Source organism: Phymastichus coffea, unplaced genomic scaffold (genome assembly GCF_024137745.1).
Source record: "Phymastichus coffea isolate CEN01 unplaced genomic scaffold, Cenicafe_Pcof_1.1 PCOF00078, whole genome shotgun sequence".
Lineage (NCBI taxonomy): Eukaryota > Metazoa > Arthropoda > Insecta > Hymenoptera > Eulophidae > Phymastichus > Phymastichus coffea.
Window position 1 is genome coordinate 569,927 of NW_026706889.1, and position 25,451 is coordinate 595,377.

Genomic DNA, 25,451 nt, shown 5'->3' on the forward strand with positions numbered 1-25,451 from the left:
GTTCAGTGATCTATACATCGCCTCTGGAAATAAACGGAGTCACGAACCCGCCAGCGAACGAAAGCGATGGTATGACGTTTAATAATTGATAATAAAGAGCGGATCGATAGCTCGAAACTGCAGTAGCAGAGCGACCGGTGAATTGTTGATGCCGCTGGGTGAGAAGGACGAGCGAAAGAGGGAGAGCTGGAATTGTCAGGAAACCCACAGCTGAATACGACGCAGAGCCAAGAATAATATCTTATTAGAAGATTTCTTCCAGAACATATTTTTTCATTTTAGTATTTAATTCGTTTGCGAGTATTGATCTTGTTTCACTGTAGCAGCTCTCGTCGTCATTTTATTATTAGCATTAATTATCTTCACGAAGATCGTTGACTTGACGATATGATTAATACAGATATATCAAGTATTATTATGAACTCATACAGCTGCGAGCGAATTGAATTGACGCATCCGACATTACGCGAGACATGGAAACCAGTTTGAAAGTTTAATGGGCAGGAGAGCGTTCATTTAGCTTGACGTGAATAAATGAAAGAAAATCCGCCTGAAGCATACACGTATATGGTCGCACGCTGCGCATACATTAAAGCATCAATAATATAATTTCGCAAACTTGATCGCGCAACTTATTTATAAACTCAGTTTTCAACAATTCGTTAGACCGCAGTACATCCTCTAAAAAACGGGTGAATTGTTAAAACTTGGAAAATGAAATCGTTTCGCAAATAAATCCTGAAAGTTGAAATACAAGCGAGCTTCTCACGGTCTCTGTGTCTTTATCCACGACTAACGAATTAAATTTCTCTTTTGAAATGCAAACTAGCGACAATGGTATGTATACCTATATGCGTAGGCACTTGTGTGGAACGTGGAACCTAGTGAAGCACAAATAAAGTGAGGATTTTCATTATAATAATGAAGCGGAGAGGAAAGTAAAAAAAGATAGCGTCTTTCCGTGTGAACGAGGGTAGCAGACAGCATACGTCGGAATGAAGAATTTGATTTGGAGCCAAGCCATTACTTGAGCGCGCGAGCGAGAGAAGCGAATATGAATTCATTCAGCCCACCAACGCGTCGCTATACGATATACCAGTCGCTACTTACTATGAAATTCCGAAAAGATTATATTCACTATCAGTTAATTAATTAGGCGGATGCTAGGTGTGATCAAAATCCTTAAAGAAATTTGGTCAGATAATGCTGTCCAAGTGTTCATGGTAAATACGATTGTTTGGCAGTATAATATTACTAGGGTCGTAACTAATGTTCGCAGTCATTGGTAAAACGTAAAAATAACTAGAGATATGATAAATTTGATATTTGTGCAATTTTCATGATATAAAATCTTGGTTGTTATTCGATGCGACAAGCGAACAATATCGTATCCCATTTGCCAAAATGCTATTTCAATAACATTGCTGTTGGTATTCCATTGGAAATTCAATGCTTGAAATAATATATAGAAGATTTACCGATGTGACTGAAAGAGTATCATTGAACTACATGCCGCCTTGAAATCTAATGAGAAACAGGACTCGACGTAATGGAGAGCTCCTGCGGTTGTGCCTTCTCTTCAGTCCTCTTCTTCGCCGGTAGCAAAAGAACATTGGTGCGGGATCCTCTTTGCGGGCGAATTTTGAGTTAATTTGCATTCTGTCCATAAATCTTTCATGAGTTTGCTGCGACAGCAAATGCTAGAAAAATCGACGACCAGAAAAAGAAGAAAAAGAAGCTCTCATCTCGCAATCTCGCATAGAACGCGAGAAAGGCTTATTTTTCATTTGACGGTGAGTGCGCGGAATGAAATGCTGTTTGCAAGGTGCCAGATTATATATGATCTGACGCGCGCTAGTCTCGAGAGGCCGGCAATATTCGCAGCTTAGAGCTCGTTTTTTGCGCTAGTATGTTTGGCACAACACACATTCCTATCTAATAACGGCCGTTACATTTGATAACGAAAACCTTTGAATGGCGAAAATCTAGCAGGATCGAACAAGATTGTTGATAATCTTGGTGGCTCAAATTCGTAATCCCGGGAGAGCGGCTGGTTGGTATTGTGCGCGAGAATGAAAAACGAGCGTTAATTGTATTTGATAAAAAGTCTGAAAGTATTTGTTTAATTAACAATTATCGGAGTCGTTGAGGTTGCTCGCGGGTGTTGATTAAATAGGAGGTCATACCACCGGCGCGTTGTTGAATTTTGTAAAGTGGATTGGTTTGAGAAATGCACGCTGTAATCCAACCGCGATACTAACGACTGAAACCACTAGGGCAGTGGTGTGAAACGTAGGATTCACAAGATCGTTTAAACGTTGTGCAGTAATATTGCTTCTATTATTTCGATCGAATAGATATTACGATTCATCAGTCAACAAGCATGCTATCAATCCGTGAAAATGGCATTTGAAAAGCACGCTCGTTAGATACCTAACGGGCTAAATAGAGAAAAGACAGATTTTATATCGCGAAAGATATTTTTCATCCATTTAAATTGCCAGCCCGGCTCGACGGCAGTTTTCATATGAAAATAACACCTTTACAGGCTTGACGCGATTCCGCGTGACGACACTTTTTATGTAGAGCCGGCTGGCATGGCTGCGTGGCTGTAGATGTAAAAAAGAATTTTAGTGAAATATGGATGCGCAGGCGGCTACGGCGTAATCCCTGACCGAGTAGCGCCTTCGTCCGACTTTTTTCCTCGTATTCTCGCGCCAAAAATCAAACTGAAAATCTCATATATTGAGAGTTCGAATACGTATACATATATTCATTAAAATATTAATAGACGTGAGTTATGTGAGCTGAGAAAGAGTGCAACTAAGATTAAGAATAATTTCGTCGCAGCTTCTGTCGCGCATTTATGTGTGAATAGACGTGAGCTAATTTTGGCGTGATAAATTCGTCAAATTGAATTTCGACTAATTCATCGGGCTTTGTACGGAATAACGGCAAGAGCAAAACACAGCGCTATCTGCGAAAACCAAATTGGATCGCGAAAAAGAAAAATCAGAAAGAAAGAGAGCGTAGGAAGAGCTGAAAGAGAGAAAGTGAGGCGTGATGGATGCGGGCAATTAGCTAGGCGATGCAATGGTTTGAGCTTGTAGCGCGTACGCTGACGCTACACACGGCACTGTCGCGCGCGCCTCAGACGTTTATCGGTTGCCTACGCAGCAGTGCGCCCGTCGCCCGTCGCCCGTCGCCCGTCGCCCGTCGCCCGTCGCCCGCCGTCCGTCGTCCGTCGCCTATCGTTGCTCGTTTCCGGCGTGATCTCACTCCGACGAGATACAACGTTGCGCCGCAGTTACCGGCAGCCGCGTTGCCGATCCACGAGAGGGGCATTCGGGGAAGTTATGCCTTGCTGATTGCGCGCCACGCGGGACGCTTACTTTTCTCGTGTCTGACTAGAGCGCAATACAAATGCAGCCTAGGTACACTCGATTAATACACCTTTCAGCTTTCCTTTTGAAAAGATCCCAAAGTAAACTTTTACGGCTGCAGCTTTGTTCAACTCTGACAACTCTGGACGCGCACAACTGTAGCAGCAGGCACGCTCACTTAGCTAAACAGAGCTGCTGCATACCATGCATAAACACAAGCACGACGCATGCATTATTATGGGCGTTCCGCTCGCCGACTAGCCAGCTAGCGCTGCGGCCAAACTCGTGCATAAACAAAACTAGCCCAGCTCGTGCAAGTATCAATTTTCAGTGTCACGGCTCTTTGCCAATTTATATACGCGCGTAAAAATTGCTCTTCTGCGACAGCAGGCAATCTATGTGTGAGAGGACAGCTTAGCTTGTAAAGTGAGCGTTGATAAGCTGCTGAGAGAAAGTCTGCTTTCCAGAGACACACCTCGAGCGAAAAATCAAAGCCGATGATGAAAAATCGCTGTAGCGTGTGATCGAGTTCTAGCCGTATAGTTATTTTGGATACTTCAAATTGTTCGGTGTGTATGCCAAATACTCCTGTACAACTTGTCGAAACAGCTTGACAAAAATGTCTTAAGGGCGAATCAATGGAACGAAAGCAACAGCAATAACGACTTCAATTAAGAAAAGCTTTCTTCAAGTATTTTAAATAAGTCCTCTCTTCGCGACCAACAAACTGGTCTTTTATTTCTCTGAACGATAATGGCCATCTCCTGTTTCTTGTTCAAGAATAGTAGAGAGAGCGAGAGAGAGAGAGAGAGAGAGAGAGAGAGAGAGATCCGTTAAAAAAGCTTACAGTAGTCGGGACATAGCAAGAAGTTCCAGGTTTCTAATTAAACGGCCAGCTAATTTGTTAAGATATTTATTTTTCTTTCTCTCTGCTGTTATTATTATAAATTTGTTTTCGTTGAACTAAACGCTTTCCCGTTTTCTGTTACAGCCACAGCAGAGGGATCTTCTTCTATGGTAAGTCTTCGATGGAATGATACAATTTATTATTTTCAATGGCTTATTGTAGAACAATTTCCTTTCGTGCCTGCAGCACTCAATTTCGTTATTCTATTTAACTTTGAATCATACAGATAGATTCAATATCATTACGCACATTGAAACATCGGCAACTGAAGCTTTTAATCAGCTCATGCATAGTCGCTCAATCTAATAAAATCTATTGAGGCTCATGTGTGTCTGTTGAGAGATAGCCACGCATGCGCGACAAGATCGTCGGCTCGGAAAATGAAAATCAGAGTAAAGCTCGCGCACGAGGCTCATTCCTCCTCCTTCTTTCTCTTTCTTGCTCTTCGTCCTCGTCGTTGCTATGGCCATAACCTTAAATCTCGACGTGTGCTCGCGAGAACGCTATAGCCTCCGCCAACGTTATATTAGGTTATATTTCAAGAGCGTATAGCGCGCAGTGAAGTGCCCTCCCCCTCCTTGCTCTGCGATAGATTTAGCGTTGGCTGCCTGTATTTTCTAAGCGTCGTCAGCACAGCACATGTGCGCGCAACTATATATGCACAGCTATAGTTTATCGCCACTGTTCAATAGTCGTTGATCGACGTGCATAGGAGAGGATTGAATCTTGTCGATGAAACGTGTCTGACCATAGCGTTGACTTTCTCTACTCGAACGGGCTTTTCTCGTTTCAATTTAGCGTTCAACATGAAATACTTTAAAACTACCTATCAATTCACTGATGCATATCCATAATCTCTGCCATCTATCGCCACAGCGCACACAACTATGAGTATAATACTCAGTTTGCATTCAACAACTATAAGTAGTCACACAAAGCTGCCAAGCCAGCGTTGAGTCGTTCGTTGGCGCTAACTTGACCAAGGCACTCGGATCATATAGCAGCGCTTTCCGTCCGGCTTAAACTGTAGGTTATATATACCAAGGAATATATATATATCGCATAGTTCTGCCAAGGCACCGGTGAGCTAAGACTTGCATACATAGACTACGTGCGAGTCCCTCTACCTGGTCGGCTAATCGCATTAGAGCGTCAGTTACGTGGAATCGTGTTTGTATCGCAGCCTGATAAGTATCCCATACACGCAAAACAGAATAAGTTTATTAAACCTTTGTTGGGCTGGATGGAAGACAATCCAGTTGATTTCATCCAGATAACTGTTCTTTTTTGGGAAATGTTAAATAGTGAAATGATAGGAAAAGAACGAGAGATAAAAAAGCGATTTAGCTTTTATTCGCATCTTTTATTTCATGGATTAGCGAATCAAAAAGCTTTCTTCTTTTTCTTATCAGCGCGTGATTGGCCATTTCAACCAAGGATAATCCGCTCGGGTTTGTTTCATTACTATATCGAGTAATAGCAGCTTAGCGATTTGTTTTTTATAAATCATAATTGTGCCTTGTTCTTTCATTCTAAGAAGACAGCTTTTTTGTTTTATCGAAAGCTTATGAAATTTTGAAGAATTCAGTAGTCTGTGTGGGAACGTGAATTTTGACTATGTTGTGATTCATATTTTCAAATTTAGGCTGTATGTACATCTCAGAACACTATCAGTATCAATTATTTGAACAGAAATACTCCAGGAGTGAAGGCCGCTTCACTCGGATCTGACAATGTCTATTCATAAGTACAGCTTTTATTAAATATGCTATTCATCTGCAATTACAAACTTTTAGATGCGGATAAGAACTGCAGTAGTACGAAAAGCTTATCGCACCAGGAAGTGTAAAAAAAATAGCAAAGCCATAAGCTTTGCATCTCTGTCGCAATAACGTTGCGACGTCTCGGTGATATATCTCGAAGGCCTGTGCGGAACAAAGGCAAGAGCAAAAGGCAAACTTGATCAAGGCATTCGTTTTTGCCATGGCTGCCAGTGGCGGCATAGCGCGGTTGCAATGAAAGATTCTAGTTTGTTCTTTGAAAGTGTGTTCCTTGAAAGCCATCACGTTGTTCCCCGAGTGCCCATTGCAAAAAGTAGCGCAACGATTTGGAGCGAATCGTCATATTTAGACTTTTATACCCCTGGCGGTAAGCTGCTGCGCACACGCCAGCCAATGACAAGCCTTAACGCAAGTTACAAATTTGATTTGTGCGCGCAGTCCGCAGTCGTCTTGGATGCTTCCGTTTTTTCTTTCATCTTGCTCACAATCGTTATTGCTAAATAAAACGGGATTCGTTCTATCTCTATGGCTTGCTCTCCGCAGGCATTTCGCACCTGGCTACTGCCACCCATGACTCGGAAAGACTACATATCCCACCCCTTTCACTTTTCATACTTTTATCGAAAAGCTGATTTGGAGACAACATTGTTTTTTAACACCTTGTAAGGGCACACAGTAGGAACGGCGATAACGTTAAGTGCATTCATCGCACAAACTCGCTTTTAGGTGAAACAACCTTGCTTTATTTTCACGCAAACAATGAATCCGGAGGAAAAAAAATATTTTTGATTTTTTTTCTTTTTCTTTTTTTTGGGGGGGGGGGGGGATTCGCGCGCACTTTTTCTCTCGTCGCATATTTGGTGTAAAATAGCGCAGCAAAGCGTTGAAGTGCTCGTTGCGGAGCAGTAGCAGCAACAGCAGAAGCAAATGAAATGGCGTGTAAAGCTTTTAGCCGGACGAGAATCGAGCGTGTCGTTGTTCGTCAAATCGTTCGACTGTAGTCGAACTTTAAAAATTTTTGTGTACACAAAATTTGATTGGCACATCCCCCAACGAATTTCAAGCAGACCTATAGATAGACACCACACTCGTCGACGGATTTACATTCGAATTGTATTGACAGTTTGGTTTAGTAATGATATTGACATGCTGTCTGGTTTGTTCTCTCTTTAACGTTTAACCATCAGATTATTGGATCGATCAGTTTGTCAGCCAATTGATTATGAACGCTCGATAAAACGATACCAATCGATTCGAATAAATAACGTCTTATTAAATAGTACAGCAGAAGGAAGCGATGGAAAATTCGTTTTCATTTAAATGTGCTTCGAGCAGACGTCTAACGATAATCCAAAAAAGACACTAAGCGCATTGTTTCCGGCCAAAAATTCTTGTTGCTGCTTGTGGCTGGCTTGGCCGTCACCACGTTGCGACTCGTAGAAGCGAAAAAATAAAGAGAGAGCTGATAATGTTTTGCCCGCAGGACATACACGCGCGAGCGACCGAGATATTCGTTAAACCTCCCTCGGGTTATTTATCTTTTTCCCCGGATGCCGTGAGCAAGTATATGCCGTAGCAAACTGATCATCCTCTCTCTCTCTCTCTCTTTTTAGCATTCAACCGAGTTTTCCTTTCTTATCAGGGCCACGGCGCGCGTTGTTTCTTGTCGTTGTGCGAACCTGCTGTATTTTGAGTGGCGTTTTATTTATCGGCGCTGAATTTTTGATTGCGCGCGCGGCCGTAGCAGATCGAAATAAAGATGAGATTGGAATTGTCTTTTAAAATAGGATTGCAGATCATTTCTTTTCTTTTTAATTCATTTCTTTTTACAATGGCTTCCATTTTTTCATCAATAGAATTAATCACTTGGCCGTTTACTTTATGATGAAAATATTGTTAAATGGATACTACTTTTCTTCAAACAGGCATTTTATAATTTTATAATTGCTTTGGTTTACACATACCTCGATAAACTATGGTTGAATGGAAATTGTTTGTCAGAATATTTCATTGATTCTGATGACTAAATGTGAAATGCACTGCAATATTTAACAATTTAAATTAATTATTGAAATTATAATTCAGTCGGAAATAGTATTTCCCTGATGGCCACTTAACAAATTTTCAAATTTATAATTCAAACATTCGTTAAATACATTTTAGTAATATGACTGTAATTAATATTTTCAAGTTCAAATGAAATAATACGACTTTAACTATATCATTTTTTTCTGATCAGAATAAGATTTTTATGAATCGGCTGCTCACGCTACATATGTCATTTTTCGAAAAATTTATGATAACTGATTTTTACTTGGAGTCGGCATTGCAGGTAGTTTCCCAACACTATTATTATGAACAAAGCGCCCAAGCGTACAGGAAAAGAAAGGGAGAGAGAGAGAGAGAGAGAGAGAGAGAGAGAGAGAGAGAGAGAGACTGAAAAAAGGCTTTTTCTAGATTCTTCACGTGCAATTTATTATTAGTCGACGTGCACGTTCAAAGAGTGCGTGTACATACAGCGAGAGAGAAAAGCAAGTGGTCCGCGTAATTAAAACGAGGCAGTTGAGCAATGCCACGCGATAAATCTTGCAAGTAGTACCGGACATTTATGCTCCTGCATGTGAATGATTTAAATCGTACATGGAAATTTCGGAAATTTTCTCTCTTTCGTCTCGGGAATAACAAAGTTAATTTTAGCTTTATACTCTCGCAGCTGAGCCAACGATCGAATTGCGGCGATATGTAAATACCACAAAAATATAGTAGTCATCGCTATCAATTCTAATAAGCTTTCATATCTCAATGGACGAATCAATTTACGATTTTCGGTTGGCTATCGTGTGCTTGCATCTCCGACATATTTACGGAAACATTCAACTATTACATCGAGAGCCACTGATGTCAGGCTCCCTAATCCGCGTCGTATTCAATCCACGAGAGCCTCGAGGGCAAAAATTCAGTAGAAGTTTCCGCACTCTCCCTCTCTCTTACCGAGGAAGTTAATGCTGGCTCTATAAAGCGCCATCTCTCGTTTCTTATTAAAAGTTTGGTCTGTTGACCGCTGCCCACGTAATTAACGTTTGACTTTTTCATTTGAGTAGCCGAAAAGTCGACTTAGACCAAAAAAAAAAACGAAACGACAATGTTCAGAACTTGGATATAGTTTTCTCCTTGACATTTACTTTGGTGCATTGACGTGTTTGTTTATATCTTATAAGTTTTGGCAAGGGATTATATCCTAAACAGAAAAGCTTCAGAGGGACTTTACTTGTGTATGGCTACGCTAGGGTATTAATTTTTGATAGAGTTCTGAAAACTGGATGAAAGAGATTTTGCAATAACGTCTTGACTTTTTCCGAATGCAAAGTTTTGATACTACGCTTTTAACGGGAAAAGCTTAGAGAAAATTCAATATTTGTCGGGAGCTTGAAATTGAAGAAGATTCAAAGTGAAGGCCAACGTCATTAAATGATATTCAAAACTGCTACAATGCTTTTTTATGAATATATGATAAAATAAAATATTTTAAAACAGAAGTGGTATATTCAATTTGACTTTTGGACTCGAGTTCAATCGAAATGTGCATAAAACCGAAAAATTTGATGTACGTTAGTCGAAAAGCTTTAGAGAGCATTCATTGGTTAGTTCAATTAATTCAATGACACCCAATATAAAGTAGCAGCTAAAAAGCATATAGCGGGGGCGAGAAATTGCTTGAAAAAAAATCCAAAAGTGGATCAGCGTCATCGCATTGGTCGACACGTAATGTCGCTTTTATTTGAGTTGATTTTTCTCTCGTTTGTTGTTTGCCGGCGAAACAGATAAAACGAGATTTACGCTATGACGAGTCGCAAAGTATTCGCGAGCGGCTTTTTCCCCGACATACATATACACAGACAAAAGGGACTGGATGTTTACGCTCGTTCGAACGGAAAGCGTGTACATACGCGAAGAAACCAGGACAAACGAACAAACGACCGGCGATTTTCGTTACTTTTATTTTGCATGACATCCATCCGTCCACTGATCGCTACACGGAAAAAATGCTCATTGTTTTTTGTTAGGTTGATGATGATCTAAGCCCCAGTTGCTCGCGGAACCGTCGCCTTTGTTGATGCTGACTTTCTCGACGAGCTCTCGACTTGGAGTCTTGAGGTCGTAGGCGAGGCCCAAGAAAGCCATTGTCTCGATGAATGCAGTGCTGGGATTTAAGCCGTAGCCCGGCAACTCGGCCGCTTTGTAGTCCCAGGGAAAGGAGTGGTGGTAGTTGTGCCAACCCTCGCCCAAAGTGAAGAACGACACAGTGCCGTTCTCCGTCGGCTTTATGTTTCTAGAGAGGAAATAAGCTGCGATTTATTCTCCGGAAATAGCGTCACAGCGGGAGATACAATAGCAAAAGTACACAACAGGCTTGTTCGAGCAAAAGATACGCATGTATTCGATATTGCGATACCTGTTGTAAGGTCGATTGCCCCACATGTGAGCGAAACTATTGACGAGGAAGGTTGCGTTGAGCAGCCAGACGTAGCGTATGATGACCGCATGGATGGCTACGTACCAAGTCTCGTTCCATCCGTACACTGGGATCAACGTTGGCATGACGAACGTCAGCGAGCACATGATCAGCTCGTAGTACCTATGTGCGTGTCGACAGATAACAGCATCCATTCGTTTTACGTGCACTTTCAATCTTTCAAAAGGCATGATTTTTCGATCTTTCATAAGCGATACTCTCGAAAGCCCGAAATTAAATGTTTGACCGCTAATCATTGGCGATTCGTAATTTTCAATATTTCGCCGGTAAATTCATTTTTATATCAATAAATCGTTCCAGTTTCAACAGGAAAGGCATGCGATGGAAACGAAAGTACAAGTCAAAACTCACTTATCGAAAAATCGTATAACAGGATCAGCCTCGATGTCGCTCATATCGATTTTACTGCCGTACATCTTGACCGCCGGGTGCCGTTTCATCATGAGCCAACCGACGTGCGAGAAAAAGAAGCCGCGATTAGCGTTGTGTGGATCGGCTGAGGTTTCCGTGTACTTGTGGTGCGTCCTGTGATCCCTTATCCACTTGTGGAAGTGTGTCTGTGAACAAAAAGTCTGGGCTTCGATTCTGGACATTCCATTTGATCGCCATGCATTGTTAGTGTGTTGCCAAGGATAAAGATCGTATATGCGTCCGTACTTTCATCCGATTGTTCGCATTCCGACAATAGTAATAATAATATCTTTGTGAACTGTAAGGTGAGCCTTGACTGCGCATGCGATTGATATCAATATTATTGATATCTTTTATCCGACAATGTGACCCATAGATTTGGTACCTTTACAAAGATATCAGCTAGTAAAAAAACATGCAAAGAAAGGAAAAAGAGCAATATCGATTTCCCTTCGATGAATACCTGAAAAAAGCAGCTCTGTTATCCCAGTAAAAAATGGCACAATTAGTAAAAGGTGTGAGAGCTCTTTTCTCGAACTCGGGACGAAAGAGTCGGGCTGTACAAGCGGAATCTAGAGCCATATATATTCTCCACGCTCGATCTCACGGCAATTACAGAGCTATCAAGCTCGACGATACACAAGTCCTTGCTCGAATTTCAGTTCTCCCTCGGCACACGTGAGATATTTGTTTCCACGAAGGTTTTCTCACCGCCGAAGCTTAGAAAACGAAATTCCACGAGAGAGAGAGAGAGAGAGAGAGAGAGAGAGAGAGAGAGAGAGAGATTCTCGATTTTCAGCTCTGTATAGTCCGGCACTCGACTACCTATTTCCGATACGATAACATTTGATTCGTCTTATTTTCTTCTTTTCTCTCATTTTTCTATCTCGTTCTACATTTTCACGCTCCCACTGTTATTCGTCTCTATACATGTATTGCCCATATATATCAGCGATGTTCACCACTCTCGTATTTCTATTTGGCGGCACGATCTACTTTATGCTTTTTTTATTTTCTTTCATTCGTCATGTGTATAGATGCTTTTTCCACATAACGGTTTGCCGAAGAACGTAGTGTATTGATGGCTTATATGCTTTCGAAATTCAATTTTTAGAGGCGTTCACCTGTCGATATAGATGCACACGTCGATAAATGTATTCTCTGCCACGGGACTTTGACATGCGACCTTGTTCATGCATATCGATGAATTCCAGCTTGTAGAGTCATCGAAGCCGTATCAAAAAATGTATTCTTTGATTTGCGAATTGCACGTGCTGTGTGCATGCTTTCCCGCTTATTTTCAAAATTGATTGAATGAATAATTTAACTGATTTGCATTTTGTAAAAATAACAAGGATTTTCGATTACGTTGTTGAAATTCAAATCAATTACAATGTCGTCGACTATTCGCCAATGTTATGATTATACGTTTTATGAAGAGAGAAATAAGCCAATATTGATGGATGGCCATCCGAAAAACTCTCGGAACAACATCTCTCGCCAACAACAATATCGAGAAAGATTGCAGCAACTGAAACGAAAGAATCTTCAAGCTCAAGTATCGCAATCAATAATAAACTCTGCTCTACTCGTCTGCTTTCTGGCCCGACCAAACGATTGCACTCGACGCCTTGGATTTTTCCCGAGGAGAAATTTGTTGGTCGTCTGCACTCTCTAGTTTCCCCGCCACCACGGAGCAGTATAGTTTTAGATAGCCATATCGTGATATTGGATTGCAGAGACGCAACCTTTTTCCCCTTCTCTCCAGAAATAAATGACCTGCGTATTTATGGCGGGTGAGAAGCTGTAATGATGTAAGGATCTGCATTGCGCGTCGCAGTGAGGAGGTGCTTTCCACTTTTATTGACTGTAATCGAAAACAATTATGTTTTAGTCAGGGATTTTTTACAACAAAATATAGATTAACGTAAAAATTGTTGATAAGGCGAAAGCCTTCACGTTAGTAAAGGTAGAAAAGTAAGTAGCTGTAACAATCTCAATGAACATATTTGTTTGAAAATTTTCAACATTTCGGAATAATTCATTTTCCAATTTCAAGGACTGAAAATACGAGTGTTTTTCGAGAGCAAACAGCATGGAATAAATATGGAAAAATCCATATTTATTCACATAAAAATACGTTGAATCATATAGAAGATACACAGGTTTTAAATGGTACATTTAAAAAATTCCATTGGAATATGTAGTGATGGATGGCATGTGTTGATGAGTTTGGGTAGCGTGTTACATGTATGTAAACTCATATGTTTTAAAGTAATAGTTTGTATACGTGTCAGCAGAAACTACATACAAGCGTTCGATATGATGCAATATTTTGTAACTACGTTAAGATTTTCTATCAACTAAAAGAGCCTATATACTCTGTATTTTGTACTGACCGTAATAAAATAGTATCTACTTATTTGTACAAGTATTTTATAGTGTAAGTGATAAGTTTATTTGTTTTCAAAAAAACCCTCGTTGATACCAAATATTTGTCGAAACATTGTAGCTTTTCAAATAAATTTGTTCACTGAGACAGTATAGTCTTTTACGTTTCTATTTTTGTACAAACTTGTAATTCGCCAGAGCTTGCGATCTCCTACTCGCTCTTTTTATCTTTTATGTAGGTCGTGAGGTTCATATTGATGGATGTTCGTTGGTGGCAATTTGATATCTTCAATGATGTTTAAGTCTTCGTCTTGGAAATGTTCGACAAATATATCAGTTATTTTAATCAAAGTAAAGGTATCGAAATGCAAGCCAAAAGTATTGATACTCGAGTATCGAGCAGCAATAACACGTAAGGCACACCGTAAAAATAAAAACAAGGCACGAAAGCTTGAGAACCTAAATCGTGGCCGCAGCGTAAAAAGAGAAAATATCTTGTTTTGAATGCCCCTCTAGAGGATAAAACAAGGTGAGAGGAAGAAAGAGATGAAGAGCTGTGGAGAGCGGAAACCGCAGAAAGAGGCTTCGTTAAGATTCGACGATCGTTAAGCAACACAACGCACGCCTTTATTGCGGATGCTGCCTGCTGCATCCATCGTTTTTCTAGAGTTGCTGTTGCTGTTTGCACGTTCGCCGGGTGAAACTGAAGAGGTAGATGCGAGGGTATATCTCAAAGACAGGCAATTGTGTTGATGTGTGCTTCGGATGTGAGGATGGAAAATTCGTTTGTTGCGACTGAAATTGCACATGGAGCTTTTGCAGTTTGATCATTCTCGTGCAGCAAAAGTGCCTGTAATTTTTATTTGTCGCAGTAAAATATGAATTTCAGTAAAATGATACTTGACGTATCCGTAGAAACGAAAGAAGCTCTCGAAAGGAAAATGTCAAACTGATCCTATTTGTTCGTTTCGTTTCTCGAAGAAAAGACCTACTCGCTTCTAGAACGAGTGTAGTGCGCAGGCTAGTAAATAAGGAGGGATAAAAAAAATAAACAAGCTCGAGCGAAACGGAAAGTGGAATAAGGCGCGGATAGCAGCAACAGCAGCAACAGCAGCAGCAGCAGCAGCAGCAGCAGCAGTAGGAAGTTGTGCGCCAACATAGTAGTTCGTGCAACTGCAGGAGTGGAATTTAATGGGGTGCGATATCCAAAGGAAAGTTGAAAAAAATGCAAATGGATGAGAAGGATAAAAGTGCATATTGTTGTTTAGCGATAAACAATGCAAGTTGTTTCGATCGCGGAAACATGCACGCGGCAAAGTCGCTGAACGAATGATGCAGATAGATAGCAGCAAGCTAAAACAGTTTTCTAATTAAAACTTGATGGCTTGGATTACATGCTAGTGAGCATGCACCGGGGGTTTAACCGAAAGTGCGCCTCACAACAGAGATTATTCAGTCGTGAGTCGATTAAAAGTTTTCTCGCGCATAAATTATAACTGTAACTTGTTGGTGATGTTCTTGTGAAATTGGTTCAAGTACTACTGCTACTGCGAACCCTTGTCTCGGCCGCTCAGATAACCTACGATAATGGTCTCGATAGGCGCGAGAACGAATTAAATGGCGTGTCCGTTGGGAGAGAAGAGAGCTAAAGAATTGTCGCCCGGAGCAGTATAATACAAAGCAAATTTGACAGAACAAAGAGACGAGAGAGAGACCGAAGAGCGCGCGCTGTCGTTGACGATTAATCGAGGCTTATATCGTTAATGCCGTTTGTATATTGCCGCCATAGGTGGGAACTGCCGCTTGGAACCTATTCCCTGCGATTATTATGTAAGCAAATCGTTGATTGCAGGCGAACTTTCAACCCTTTGAGCACGTCGGATTTATCGGAGCCTCTTTCGGGGAGCAGCGAAAAAGCAGCCTTGTCTAATGCCAAACAGCCGTTTGTTACCGCAGCCCCGATGGAATCAAGCGTTCGATAAATAACCGACGGGGAAAAACGCGGTCGCAGGTCGTGCTGGGACAAAGGGGCCGACGTCGGCGAATCGCCCGCAAAACGAAGCAACGGGAACGGAAAAGAGCTGGCTTGCTTGCGAGTGTCGCAGAGCTTAGGCTCGTTAGGCGCGCTCGCCTACAGCGCTCTACTCGGTTCACGGGCAACTGGGCTAATGGACTATTTTGAGCCTTTTACCGCGAAACACGGCCAAACACGGATCTTTCATTCCTCGGAACAAGAGGGCTCGTCAACCGTTAATGGACAAACAATTATACACGGAAAATCATTGCATTCGCTATCAGGGCACATAACTCGACAACTACACCTTGCCTCTTCCGCGAAAGACCTTCCAAGTTCAGCACTAACAAAGTACGCTCGAAATAATGCCGTTGATTGAAGAATCGTTCATAAAAATCTCGCTTTTTCCAGGCTCTCTTCCGTGAATATCCTTTAACGTGAAAATAATGAAACTCTTCTTACCATGCCGGCCATACAGAACAAAACAGCCAAGAATATTCGAAGCGGTAGTTTGGCCGCGTAACTGCGATGTGCCCATAAACGATGAGCTCCAGCCGTAATGCCAAGCCCGGCAGTTAGTCCCCAAATAATAGCTGCGAACATTGAAAAACGACAACTAATCTTTGTATTATTCCTTCGTAAGTTGGAGTTCACGGTAAGTTGGTTGTTACTATTTGTTTTAATAAAAAGCTGCTTGATAACTAGGTAAGAGTCTTGTCTCCTTAATTATCGTGGTGTTTTCCCACCGCCATGAAAAACTCATAATCAGCAAATTATTTCCACGCAAGCAAGTGTAGCTCGTACCACCTCTTTATACTAGGGTTTTTTCTTTTTCTTTTCTTCTAGCGACTCATCAAAACCTCTCGACTCTTACAGCTTCTTTATTAAAGTTTACCCAATGCCCTCTCGACGCCTATCGAGGGTTCACTCGGCAAGGTAAAAATAGGCAGAAACTTTTAGCTTCGTTTTCAACGCGATGAACTGACGAGTGGCTCTTCAGCAGGCCGAAAGGTATAGGTCAGCATTTATAAGTCTTGATTTATCAAAAAGACTGCTATCATTTAGGTGAAATGACGATTGACTGCGCAGCTCTGTGGCTCTGGTTTACTGTACTGTGCCATGCATGTTAAAACGATCACAGACAAAAGAGAAGCTCGTCACGAGAGTTGTGCTTTTTCAGGAAATGGAATGTTCAAGACGTAAGACAAAGATCCAGAACATCGTGCATGCGTATGGTTGACTTGTCGTCGTTGGTCACTACATCGAACGAGCAGGTGCTCTTGTGCAAGCTGTACTCTACTGGTGTTACATGTCGAAGCGATCCACGATGGAAGGAGACGAGTTTACATAGCAGGAGAGGCAGAGAGACGCTCTCGATATCTACTTGACTGAATAGCGTGCGTGACGAGATGCGCTATACTGGGCTCACCCATCCTGTATAAAGACGAACCGACAAGGACAACTGTAACTTGTCTGTTTATCTGTAGAAAAGTAAGGGTCATTCAGCCGTGAAAACAGACCGATCGGTTCTTACAAGCTTCTTATAAGCTTCGCAATTAAGTGAAGGGCATCCATTAATTTGATAAGCTAGAATTGGGTATTGGATATTCGGTGTTGGGGAGAAAGGAAAAAGCGCCATTCATTCTATTTGTCACAGTTATGTGGCACAGACAGAGACAGAGAAAGCAAGAGACGAATGGAGAGAGAAAAGTACTGATCTCGCATGTAGCATAGCGAGAGGCACGTTCCTTGGTGTGAGCGTTGTTGCGCGCCTGAAAAGATTTCTCGTGCGTCTGCAGCACCTTTTTTGCTCCTTCGCGCTCATTTTCTTGCTTCTTCTTGTTTACGTTGACCAGCGTCGCCGTCGTTGTCTTGTGGCGTTGGTCCAGTAGTCCCTTTACGGACAGCAACATCGGCGGCGGCGGCGGCGGCGGCGGCGGCGGCGGCGGCCTGGAGCCGTGCCAGTGCCCGGCTACGTGACATGAATATGTACTTCTCGTGGTAATTAAAGAGGCATCCCTCGGTCCGACGGTTGCAATGGAATCGATTTCCGATAATCATTTGAAACTCGAATGCCACTCGTCGCCAATCAAAACGCAGACCGCTTGCTTGCTTGAGACCTTTTTTGTTTTGTTATTCGATCTCGCTGGAGAAAAAGGCCGAATAATAGCGTTGACGAGTTGAGATTATCGGCAGATCACGTCGATATAACTTTGTTCGTTGATTATTTTTGAGAGCACACGCCACGTTGATTCGGGAGTGCGGCTAATGAACGGAATCGATTGCGAAGCATGTCGTCAACACTCGAACGCTTTTTATTATTTTTAGTTAGATTGTGTTTTATTGCTTCCGATCGACGTGGAAAATAAGTTGGTTCGTTAATAATACCTTGAATCGTTAGGCATTTCTAAGGATTGTTCGATTTTGGAATCGCAGGCGGTGTGTGCAACAGGCTGGAAGAGCTACTCACTAAAGATCCAAGTGTTGAGCTTTCCTTGATCGTAATAGAGAATGAAGTTGGAGACGGCAAGGACATGTAAAACTGCTAGTCCTAAAATGTTCCTCCAAATGAAGGGCTGTTCTCCGTCCTCGTGACACGGTAAAGCAGACGGCATGTCATCTTCCTCAAAATCATTGTCGCTCGCTTGCTCCACTTGCGTTATCGTTGAACTATACATTCTGGTCTCTGCAGCAAACGAATGAAAAAAATTAAAAAATCGTTGATTATTATTATTGCGAGCGGGGCAACCAGTGAGTCGATCAGGGCTTCAATGAAAAATGTGGATAGATAAATTTTTCATCGGCGCTATTCGACGTCTATTCGAAGCATCGCTTGAGGGTAAAGCTAACCCAAACGCCGCGTGAGCGAGTAGCTCCCCGAGGAGGAGATTCCCATAAAAGCAGCTTTCATATCGAAGCCATCCCTATAATTCGAGACACGCGTGAATTTCACAATTAAATGCGGCTCGTGCGCGTTGGCACGCTTGAGATACTCGCAAGCTTATATGCAGGGCAGAGACGAGCTTGCCTTACAAGATCGTCACGTGCCGAGCTATATGGCTTTTAATTACAAGCATAGTTGCGCTGAGCTGCCGAGAAACTGACGTAACTCATAAGGTACGTAGCTGCTTTGGCGCCATGGCAAGTCGCGAGTAAGTACTCGTAGTTGCTAGCTTTGCTATCGTTTACGTACGTGTAATGAACTACGGTCATTAGTCGTCAATCGAAATAAACTGAATAAACTGCTCGCGCCGTAGCGACGATTCGATTGCCTCGAGGGCATGTCGCATACAAGGCAAATAGCCAATATCTAAGAGCGAAAGCTGCACTAAAACTCCATCTAAGAAAAGCCAATAACGCCGTTGTCGGAAGCATCTTGTAAATCATCGCGCATTAACAAATCCCGGCCGCTTAATTTACGATCGCTGTACCACTTACCATATGGCATACGTAACGTGCACTGCAGCCGCGAAACCAAAGCCACGTGGCAATGCGCTTCTCTTGCTCCCGTACGCTGTCGGAAAACATATTTATATATTCCAAGCCATAAATCGGTAGGGCTGACCCGCCATAGCACAAGGAATAGCGAGAAAATTGACGCGAGATGAATAACGCTGTGCGATACGATGCTGCCGTGCTTGTCGAACAAACCTTGATCGTTTCGTTAGTTGAGACTAGCGAGGATGGATTTCGCGATCGTGATGAGTTTTAGCGAGAAGGCAATTCGCAATCGCGCTACTCATTTTATTTAGGCCATCTTCTCCTTTGCACGCTGGATAATGGAGCCTTGATTAGCTTCACAACTTGCGCTAGAACGGGAGAGTAAGCTACTCCAAACTAAAAAGAGAAATACCAGATAGAAGTAAGCATTGGAATAACAAGCGAATCGTATAAGTCTATAGTAAAGCCTGAGCGAGCGTATTCGCCGTGCGTAAAAGTAGGCCGCAGAGAAAGAGAGCGATAAAGAATAGAACGTTTACGATCGCAAGCGAGCGAGCACGAGAAAAGTGCAGCATTTTCTCCGCGATGAATTGCAAAATACGAGAGATAAGTATACGCGCGGCGGCCCGAAAAACAGTAAGAAATTCAAATGGCTTTTATCATGCGAGCCGAAAATTCCATATCGCATCCACACTTCATCTTCCAAAAGTACAAGACGTACACATGTGCAAGATGCAACTTTATAAATTCCAATTGATTAAGTTTTATGCTTCATCATCTAGCGTCAAGCTATTTCTCTAGACTAGACGTGTGCGCCTAGGCTTTTTCAGGCTTTTTCAGGCTTTTTCAGGCTTTTTCAGGATTTCAAGTTCCAATTTGATGGGCTTGTCGTGGACTAAGTTGAGTGTCGAGTGTCGAGTGTCGAGTGTACAGTAACGTAACTCAACTCGATACATTTCACTCGTTGCTTTTTTCTCGACTTTGGTCCCCAGTTCTTCTTGACCGTTTCGCGGCGATACTGGACTTTCTGAAACTCGCTCTCAACCGAGTATTGCAACTGCAATATTAAGCTTCATTATAGCACTCTAATTCCCAACAAATTCACATCGTTTTCCCATAGTCTTTCGCCGTGTAAACGGAAATCAACAACGATCAACGTTCAATTTCCCTGATAGCTTTCCAAGCGCAAATCGTGTCAAATACATTACAGGGTTTGAGATAAAAAAAATCCTATGTCCAACTAACAATGTTAACACTTTCGTTTTTGGGATAATAGCTGCCTTGCCATTATCCAATTCTCTGTCCTGGCAGCAATGAAATTGTTCATTGCATGCAGATTATAACGTCGCGATCGGAAAGAAATATACACGAGAGCGTCCGGCATGACAAGTAGTAATTATTAGAAAGCGCGAGTAAAGCAATCCTCTACATTGTCGTAATTTTGGGAATTTAGCAAACGATAATTCAACGAGGGAGAAAAGTAAAAACCAAGAAACGTTCACACTTAATTATTACTCTGTGGTTCTTTGACGCTTTTATTATGAAATTATAACATTTACATGAAATTATGTTCGTATGATACACCTTGTTTTCTTCTATACTTTAAGACAGAAGCTCCACGGCTAGCCTTAATTTTACCAACAGCAGTCGAAAAATCTACCTCGACAACAGACAAACAAATATTTCCCAGAGTAGACTTTGTCAATTCAATTGTAATTTCACAATGATAGATTGTAGAGATAGATTGTACACACTCGTAAGAAACAGTCAAAGTGTCTTCAATATCATTCGCTGTTGCGACTCTCTCTCTCTCTCTCTCTCTCTCTCTCTCTCTCGCACATAAATCAAGTCTGCATAGTTATGCGTAGACGAGTATACTCTTTCTTACGTATATTGCCACGTGTACATTGTATTCGGCCAGAGCAGAGCACTTAGAGTCTCTGCAGAAAGTGGCGTAATTGTGATTTACAATTGTACCGCCAATCATACGTGAATCATAAAATATTTGCTTTTGTGACTTGCACACACTAAGTCTCATTACATTTTGGCATTTTATTACATCTGCTTGGGAATCTGATTTAGCGTTACTAATTTTGTTACAATGCGCTTCTATCAAATTCGTATCGGTCAAATTTAATATCTCTTTTGTAAACGTCCCAACAATTTTTAGATGTGAATGACGAGACTTTTAATATCTATAGTAGAACTACAATTTTCCGGTTATTTCTATTCTTTGCGCGCATCGTTTCGCGTAAAGCCAACGTAAGTTGTTGAAGAATGTGGAGCGTTTCGTAGTAAGTTACTAACAGTACTACTAGAACTTTTATTCGTTGAAAATCAGATTTTCAGCAATTTCATTTTGGAAATACTTGATTTGAATTGAAATTTTCAATAGAGGCGACGAATGAATATGCTTCTTAGGAAATGTAAATAAATCATATTTGCACATGGAAGCACAGATGAAAATATCGATCATACATTACAAAATCGTTGCATAAAATGTGGTATAGCAGTTGGAAAACAATAGGATAGTAAATGAGTAGATGCTTTATGCCTAAATAGCAGTGAGTCTTAACTATGTAAAACTTACAAAAATTTATACCTAGGTTTTTCGGATCATTATTATAGATATAGATATTTCGCCGCATTTAAATTTCTAGTTATTAGCTGATATCACTTCATGTAATAAGTATCATTAAATAAACCATTTCTGCTTATATTATGTATTCTATCAAGTCATTAAAATTCAGTGCTAACTTGAGAAGTGAAGGAGTTTCATTCGATTTGATCTAATGAAGATTAATTCTCCGTGGAAACTATTAAACTTTTTCTTTCACGAACAAGTTGGAAGTTTTAGCTTCTTTAGCAAGATAGCTTGCAGTCTATTATACTCGTTTCACTAATTAAATATTCCAAGCATCTGAAAATATGAAAGGTTTGCGGCATAAAAAACGTTGGAACGCATTTATCTAAACTTACGACGACAAGCCTACTCGAAATATTAGGCGTTAATTTACCGCAGCAATAGCTCAACCACGAATCTCTCGAGGCATAGCTTCCCAAAATCTCAAAACTTTTCCAATTTCGCTCAGACTCACGCTAACGACCTTGAGGCATCAAGTAACAACGAACACACAGATCATTGACTTGACGATTTGCGCTTTATTTCTCTATTAACGTAACGTGCAGCAGTGATTGATAGCCGTTAGTTGATGGTTCAAGGAGCGTTGCACCCACAAACTGATGCTCCAAATCAATCAGTTTGAGTCATAGATATGACAGTGGCTACTGTTAGGGCTGCTATATCTAACACAGCAACGTTAACAATATATTTGCTTCTATATTTCTACGCTAGGGAGAAAGTTTGTTTCATGAATTCTAGTCTCAAATTCTTTTGCATACTATATCGTATTCTAACAATTCCTAGGAAGCTATTTGGTAATTAAAAAGTCTTACGAACTACATGATACTTTACCATATTTAAGCTATCTATACCACACGACGGACATCTATTGTATATATAAGGACGTTCACTCAATACATACGATCCGCATCGATCTACGGCCACGTAGTAACAGCAACAGCAGAAGTAAGAACGCAACTAGAATATAACGGCGAGAGAGGGCTAAAAGCTCGAGCGCTTAGCACCGAGTAAAAAGCTTCAGTTTTGCCTAGTCACCGGGAGCTGGAGAGTTATATGCAAAACTCTCTGTTTAAACAATAGCAGCTAGTCCTCTCATATGCCGTTACTATTGAATCTTGGTTGTTTTTGCTCAACGCTATATTGTCCATTGGGTTTTGTGGTTAATAACCAGTTTTACATAAGGTACTAAAGAATTGTTCCAATGTGATGAGAGTATATGTATAATTTAGTACAACGATCATCACACTTTGGCTGCTATCGAGGTCACATTATTATTTGTAAAAATAGGGCGCTGGTACAGATTAGAGCAAGAAGCGATCGGTTAGTAGATCGATGTTCGCCCGATAAGCCGAATCCCACGTCCCAAAATTACAAGGATGGATGCTCTGTGCGCAGTGGCGGTGGGTGGTTGAATATTATACCGGCTGATTGCAACTGCTTGCCATCGTACGCTCACGAAATTGCAACGCTTGCGGCCGTGTTTTCCGATTGATATTGCGTGCTTGCTGCTCTATCGCTTCCGTGCGGCAGAAGCAGGGATGATGATAATGAGAATTTCAAAGTTGCTCTGCTTCAGTCTTAACGAGATTTGCGATTCCAAATGCGGCTAAATCATTGAGTCGTCTCTGGCAAAGAACATCAATACTAGTCATTTAGTAAGCTCTAGAAAAGAATGAACATTGAACTGCGAAAATAAATACAACAAGACAGCAGCGATAACAGTGTTTTCACAGAAAGTAGTAAAATCTGCAAACTAAATCACTCGGAGCCAGTGACTCGGAAAGATTAGGAAACAAAAGCCCAGCTCTCGCCTCCATGAATGGCACTTTTGGTGCTCTGCATATAATACAGCAGCGGGCAGAACGACGAGAGAGAAAGAAGCCGAAAGAAGCAATTAGTTCGGAGTTGGCCGCGAGTAATTTGGCAAAGCAGTACAAAGCAACAAGACCTAGCTTCGGGCTTCGTTGCTACCCCGCGTGAAATAACGTGGACGTTAAGGTAACAAAGCGAGGCCACCATTCGCTTAATCGACCGAGAAAGGCAACAACCCATTCGTCGGTAATGAGCTTCTGTTACAATATTGCATACTTTTATTGGATGCCGTTTTTCTTATGTGCCATTTCGCTACATATTTTTATGATTTATTACAAAGAATTTTTTTTATTTCTCTTGCGTACTTCACAACAAAACTACAGATAATTTTCATTACTCTCTCTGTATTCGCATGTATTTATAATACCAACATACTTTCACAAAATAAATGGATAACGCAGCGTCAATTCGAACACACACACACAGGCCGAAACTGCCTTGAACTCATCGCAGGTGCAGATGCTGAACCAATCTGCTGCATATCATTATCTGAATTAACAGACGCCCACACTTGCACTTTGCAATTTGAAATAATGATCTCCTGAGAAAATGCACGCACGCACACACATCGTACAAGCCCAAGACCGTAAAAATGTCGCACGTCTGACCGCGAAATCGAGATGAGCCGAGCGTGTTAACGAAAGGAACTTACTTTCACTGTGTTCTTCGTCGTAAAGGCTCCGCTTGTGTGTTTGCGAATAACGGAAAATGGATGTTACTCAAGCACGTTTACGATGCTTTTTTGCAATGTGCCAATTTCTTTTGTGGTCGTATTTCGATTTTCATTTTGTTAGTTCACTTTCGGGATATGCGTTCTGATACTTTTTCGCTGAGAACATTTTTCTTTGAAAGCTGTTGATAATTGTAGTGTATACGTCGATGTTTTCTTTATGTTCTTGTGTTGCAAGACGACTATTATGCCTACGAAATTCTTAGCTCGAATAACATTTGCGAATGTATAATTTGTTCTTGGAAAAATATTGCTCATACTTTATTCTTTGAAAGTTAGACAGAACAAAGAAAAAATACTGAAATCTTTGGTTAACGCATCGATCACCATTTTAAAAGCTTCTATTATTTTTATAAAGCTTGGATTTGTCAACTATTATTTTCTTTAAAACCTATTTCAAACATTAGCTTGGACACAAAGGCTCTGCAATAAAACACATCGAGAAAATCTTTAGAATAGCGACAATCTATAAACTAAATTTCCACTTTGCACGAATAACACATCGGATGAACGAAGCCTCATAAAAAACAGTTCGGCATTAAAGTGCAATAATAAGTATGATGAAGATCATTTACCTGTTTGTCGAAAACTTGTCGGGTACTTAATGATGATTACCACAAACACACAATGTACAAAACAAAGTTTCGTCACACAGAGTCAGTCCAAATCTCGCGAAAATCCGCAGCAGCTCACTCGAGATTTTCACTCGTCAGCGGCGCCCGGCTAATATATAGACTCTGTGTGGCCTCCCCTTCCCAGGTGAAACTAACACTCACCGTATATATGTGTCTTCGACATTTTTTCCAGCTACCCGGATCAGTTGCACGTATAGAAGAGCCTGTCATAATTATTCTTGCATAAATAATTCAGGATGCAGCTTTCAATTGGTAATTGTTTTAATTGACAACTGAATGGCGTTACAAAATGAATATTTACAAGAGTATATTAAAAAATGCCATGCTACAATTTAATTATCTTTGTAATATTATAGATATAGGTTGATAATAATCATGTGAGCAATTATATTTTACACAATGTTCAATAAGAACAAATAGAGAAAGTAAGTAAGTAAGTTACGATGATATTGATGTAGCTAAATAAATAATGAAGAATGCGCTCGTTCTACATGATCTTTCCAGATAGTTCTCAAATAGCAATGCCGTTGAAATTTACATTTACAAGTTGGCGATGGCACGTATAGCCTTCATCTCATAACTTTCTTCGACTTTTAGTGCAGCACTCGACTTTTCGACTTTCGATAATGCTTTTCACAAACTTCCTCGGTAATCGTAATTGATTAAGATTGACAATATTTGCGTAACCTTTTGTGCGAAATCGTTCAT

At 41.0% G+C, this 25,451-nt stretch overlaps 2 protein-coding genes across 4 annotated transcripts in view; one reads left to right on the forward strand and one right to left on the reverse strand.

Annotated features, from left to right (window-relative positions):
- The window catches only part of LOC131668473 (follistatin-related protein 5-like), a 132,856-nt gene that overhangs the window by 13,175 nt on the left and 94,230 nt on the right, over positions 1-25,451 (forward strand). For both annotated transcript variants that reach the window (XM_058942673.1, XM_058942674.1), the window contains exon 2: positions 4,375-4,400. In XM_058942673.1, coding sequence (XP_058798656.1) covers positions 4,398-4,400 — 3 coding nt within the window. In that variant the 5' untranslated portion in view covers positions 4,375-4,397. The remainder of the gene's footprint in view (positions 1-4,374; positions 4,401-25,451) is intronic.
- On the reverse strand, positions 9,831-24,799 carry LOC131668474 (acyl-CoA Delta-9 desaturase-like). 2 transcript variants are annotated; one of them, XM_058942675.1, is made up of 8 exons: positions 24,684-24,799; positions 19,073-19,258; positions 18,860-18,935; positions 17,892-18,107; positions 15,884-16,014; positions 10,957-11,162; positions 10,525-10,707; positions 9,831-10,401 (listed from the first exon to the last, which is right to left on the reverse strand). In XM_058942675.1, the coding sequence occupies exons 3-8, from the start codon at positions 18,867-18,869 to the stop codon at positions 10,119-10,121; spliced, it is 1,029 nt and encodes a 342-aa protein (XP_058798658.1). In that variant the 5' UTR covers positions 18,870-18,935; positions 19,073-19,258; positions 24,684-24,799; the 3' UTR covers positions 9,831-10,118. The 2 variants fall into 2 exon arrangements, with proteins under 2 accessions (XP_058798658.1, XP_058798659.1); XM_058942676.1 differs by lacking the exons at positions 18,860-18,935; positions 19,073-19,258 and having other exon boundaries at positions 24,684-24,792.